The sequence below is a fragment of the Sinocyclocheilus rhinocerous genome, unplaced genomic scaffold, assembly GCF_001515625.1.
Source record: "Sinocyclocheilus rhinocerous isolate Xijiao unplaced genomic scaffold, SAMN03320098_v1.1 scaffold156, whole genome shotgun sequence".
In the NCBI taxonomy this organism is placed as follows: domain Eukaryota; kingdom Metazoa; phylum Chordata; class Actinopteri; order Cypriniformes; family Cyprinidae; genus Sinocyclocheilus; species Sinocyclocheilus rhinocerous.
In genome coordinates this window covers 352,496-357,247 of record NW_015662023.1, presented here as the reverse complement: position 1 = coordinate 357,247, position 4,752 = coordinate 352,496, and the positions used below count along the sequence as shown (strand labels likewise).

General features: G+C 37.0%; 1 protein-coding gene across 1 annotated transcript in view; it reads right to left on the bottom strand.

The window, feature by feature from the left end:
• Positions 1-393: 393 nt before the first annotated feature.
• LOC107727350 (exostosin-1) overlaps positions 394-4,752 on the bottom strand; it is a 333,036-nt gene continuing 328,677 nt past the window's right edge. The window contains exons 10-11 of the mRNA XM_016537193.1: positions 2,901-3,072; positions 394-894 (exon numbers count right to left, since the gene is read on the bottom strand). Coding sequence (XP_016392679.1) covers positions 709-894; positions 2,901-3,072 — 358 coding nt within the window. The 3' untranslated portion in view covers positions 394-708. The remainder of the gene's footprint in view (positions 895-2,900; positions 3,073-4,752) is intronic.

Genomic DNA, 4,752 nt, shown 5'->3' with positions numbered 1-4,752 from the left:
TGTCAGGTGTCAACGTATATGTAAAAAGATTATGAATTTGAAAGACAACCTTTAGTTTTAACTTTAAGGGGGTTCAAACCTTAATTAACACCCCGTCCCCCATAATTCACACCATGCTCACAAATTATTAAACAGCTCTATGCTAGCTTTTAAATCTGAACTGCAGAAACTGACTGCTGATTTTCTCAAAATCAGTTGTGAAGGGAACAAATGGTGTATTAAAGGACACACACACAATAAAATGATACAAAAATGAATATTTAGGGTGCAAACCCACTTTGCATTCATAGATTTAATTTTTTTAAACGTCTTTAAAAAAAAAGAATTTCTTAAAAAAAAAAAAAATTGAAATTAAAATACATATTGCAGGCATAGGTGACTAGTTGAGCTGTTTTCATCCATTCACACGCCTCTTTTGCCTCTTGTTCATACATGTGCAGCGGCTACGGCCCACACAGACAACAACACCGACGACAACAACAAATTCAAACACGCAAGGAGCCGGTCCTATTCTGAGCAAATGCTTGCCACGAAATCTTTGGCCGCAGATAAAATCATTCAGTGTTGCATATTTTGTTATCATTTATTCTGTAGATGGAATATATTGTATTTGTATCTGGTCTCTAATGAGTCCAGGTGAACTGAACACTGCAGGTCTGTTAGGGGATGTCCGGATGAGTTCAGCGGAGTTTGGGAGGGATTCGCCCCTCACAACCTCTCAATGTCTCTGTATTTCTTGCGTAGGATAGAGACCTGGTCTTTGAAGAGGATGGGATCCAGACGCAACTGAGAGTGAAGGAGAGGCATGAAGCCAAACCAGCTCGTGAAAGAGTTCATGCAGGACTGACGCTGTGCAAAGTGGTCTGGGTCGGCCCATCGAGACGCCTTAGAGCCCTGAGAGAGAGAGAGAGAGAGAGAGAGAGAGAGAGGTCTGTGTATGGTTCACCAGGCAGATTATGAACGAAAGCAGGAGCATGTTTCTGGAATTGGGCTGGAATTGGGCAGCACTTTAGAAGACACTGACAAACAGAGCGAACACGGAGTGTTCATTTCACGACTCAGAGAACAGACGACAGTTATGGCCTTACATTTATGAGAAACGCTGTGGAAGGATGTCTAGCTGCTTGTTAAAGAAGCTTACAATGTGCTAATACAGACCAATCCCTTGGACATGCACAGGAACACAGAAAGACATTTTGTAACGTTCATGGATTCTGTTTCATTATAGAATTTTAGAGAAATTGAGAAATCACACAGTAAAATGTGACCAATCTGAGATTCTAATCAGCTAATTGACCCTTCGCAAAGACCTGCCCCCTTTCATTACTGTTGGTACGTCCGACAAGCCATGTCGCTCTCACACCACACATCATGTTCTCATGCAGTGAAAAATATTTTGCGGAGCAACGCACCAACAGACAAGACAGAGCAGCTTACTTTTGGTATGAAAAAAGGGTCAGCTTTCTGTTTTAAATAACGTTTTGAGGCTCTTTAATGAGGCGTGACAGATTGCTGTTCATGAACCAATCATCTCATCCTCTTTACTAGTTATAGTGCAAAATAAACATGAATGAACATCAGAGGGTATCTTGTTTCAACCATGGAAAGATGTCAATAAATGCCATTTTTCAACATTTCGACATTAATCCACTCTCCTTTGTGGTTTGTTTGTCAGACAAAATGTCAGATTCAGCGTTATGATTGGTCAGATCGCCTGTCAATCAAACTCCCGGCGAAGGGTCAATTAGAGTCTCAGCTAATTTAGCTTCTACCCAGCAAACAAAAATATGTTCTAAGAACATTTTGCTATCGTTCCCAATTAAGGTATGAAAATGTTATTTCTGAATAATCTCAGAACATACAAAACATTCAGTTTTTTTAAATGTTTCAAAAATGTTTAATTTTCTTGGTTAGGTGAACGTTAGAGAAAAACATTAAGGGAATGTTCAATTTTATAATTTTGCAGACATTATGGGAATGTTACTGTTGAATGTTCTCTCAAAAAAAGTGATAAGCAATAATGTTTAAAAAAAGACAAAATCCATAGACAAAAATCTGTGTTTTGATAAGGCTATTAAAGATGAGAAATTTCACAGAAAGTACTAAATTATAAGGAAATATAGAGTAAAACTGTATACATGACCAGTACTGTTCAACTATACTGAACATTTTTAATACTTTGAAACAGTATCTTCTTAAACTTCTGTAACTACTTAAACATAATTAAACTACTGTGAAGATGTATATTTAAAAAACTAGTGAGCTAGCCTATGCTACAAGCTAATAACAAAAAGTAGCTATACATTGTACCTACAGTATTTAAGGGGGTAACAGCTTATTTTTAAAATCAGAGCAGTACATTTCTGCCACAAAACAGATTCAGTAATGAATGGCTGACAACGTTAAATTTAATAATGTGACAAAAAATATGTAGTTATGTTTTGTAGTTCTCCTTGTTGGATATAATATAATATAATATAATATAATATAATATAATATAATATAATATAATATAATATAATATAATATAATATAATATAATATAATATAATATAATAATATATGATTCCTTATGATTCCCACTCTTATTACTCACTAATCAGCATCCATTAGACTCATACAGATGAGATACTATTGGAAATAAAGTTAGAATGTACCAAAAGAGAATTGAGACAGACAGAGAGAAGGATAGTACTGCAACCTTGCTGTCAATCATTAATCTCGCCTTACCATGAAGACATTCATCAAACAGGCCAATACTGCTGAATCAGATCCACACACACTCACAGCCCTGGGGCCCTCCATCCATCACACACCACACAGACATTTCTGACCCCAACAGGGAATCACTCTGGATACACACTCGTCTATTTACAACCCATACACACACAGACTCATACCTGCTGCATCATGGTCTCCTTGTACTGTTTTTTCTGTGTGACTTTGATTGGCGGGAGTTTGGTTACTGCGGAGATGAGGAAATTCATGAGGATGTCCTCACAGTTGGCCAACTGGTCCACCGTTGACAGCAGAGACGTCGGCAGGTAGTATGTGTACAGGTGATGATAATCCCTGGAGCACAAAAGCAGTCTTAAGTCGGTCCAGACGCTACATAGCAATAGCCAAAAATACATTGTATGGGTCAAAATTATCGATTTTTCTTTTATGCCAAAAAACACTAGGATATTAAGTAAAGATCATGTTCCATGAAGATATTTTGTAAATTCCTGAACATAAATATATCAAAACGTAATTTTTGATTAGAAATATGCATTGCTAAGGACTTCATTTGGACAACTTTAAAGGCAATTTTCTTACTACAGTATTTTGATTTTTTTTTTGCACCCTCGGATTCCAGATTTTCAAATAGCTGTATCTCGGCCAAATATTGTCCTAACAAACCATACATCAATGGAAAGCTTATTTATTCAGCTTTCAGATGATGTATGAATCTCAATTTTGAAAAATTGACCATTATGACTGGTTTTGTGGTCCAGGGTCACAAATGAAGATTTCTGTACCTCTATTGAAAGTCCATTACACCAAAACTTTTAAATACATACAGGTTTGGAACAACATGATGTTGAGTAAATGATTACAGAATTGAATTTTTGGGTGAACTATCCCTTTAACAATTTATTCTGTTAGGAGCAGGGCTGCATTAACCATTGGGCTAGGCGGGGCTGAAGCCCCGGGGCCCGAGCAAGGAGGGGGCCCGTGATTGGCTGTGGAGTAGCTTGACGGACATCGGAAGCGCCGATCGCCAAAGCCCCACCACGCCCCTCACTTTTTAGCGCTATTACTTAGTGGAGTTTTTCCCGTAAATTCCATGTATTAGCATTAGAGATTAAAACGTCACATTTGAATTTGGTTTACCAATCAAATGCATTTATTATATATTTTACTTTTGAACAAACTGTGCACGTAGCCTATCAATCAGGTGATCGCTGCGCCATGTCTGCATTTACCTCTCTTCACTTCATTCTGGTGTAATCTAGAAATGGTCATGCAAAGAACAAGAACGATTTTAGAGTCACTAAAATCCACAGCTAGTTTATTTCACTAAAGCTGATGATGGAGTGGGAGTTGTGGAACCGCAAAATGGACCGGACCCATGGAGCAGATAAAATCACAGCGTCATCATCCCCACAGATTTTAATTTAGTTTGATTATTAACTTGATAGATGTTGTTTTTTGGGTTTGAACAAACTCTATAGGCCTAGTATATTCGCTTATGGGTTGAGAAATTCATTTTGCGCGTCATGATGTAAGCTTCATTTAAACGCATTTTAAGCATTTTGTTTTAAAAACTAATTTAACTGTTCAGGGACATTAAGCAGTGGGGCAGAATTCATTTTGGCAAATGCGCGTGTTAAGACGGTTTCTGATAAGCGCGGAGCGCACTTGCTCGTACAGCGCCTGACTAAACGAAGAGTTATTTTTCGCGCCTTGTGGTGTTTAAACGTTCGAATACAGTTATGTGTCAAAATGCCGTTGCTATTTGTGTCAATAATGTAAATTAAACATTAGAAAGAAAATCACTCACTGTCCTTGACCAAATCGCTTTTGTGAAATAATGTATATTGAATTTATGCAGTGAAGAATATTCAGTCTATTTGTAGTCTATTTATTTTATACAATATAATATTTCTTATTCGGTGCTTTAAGTGTTTGTAGGTCAATTTCTTTGTTCTATTGTAATTCATGACTGTTTACTTGTCTTCAGTAAGTTTGTTTTTACTAGTATTTATT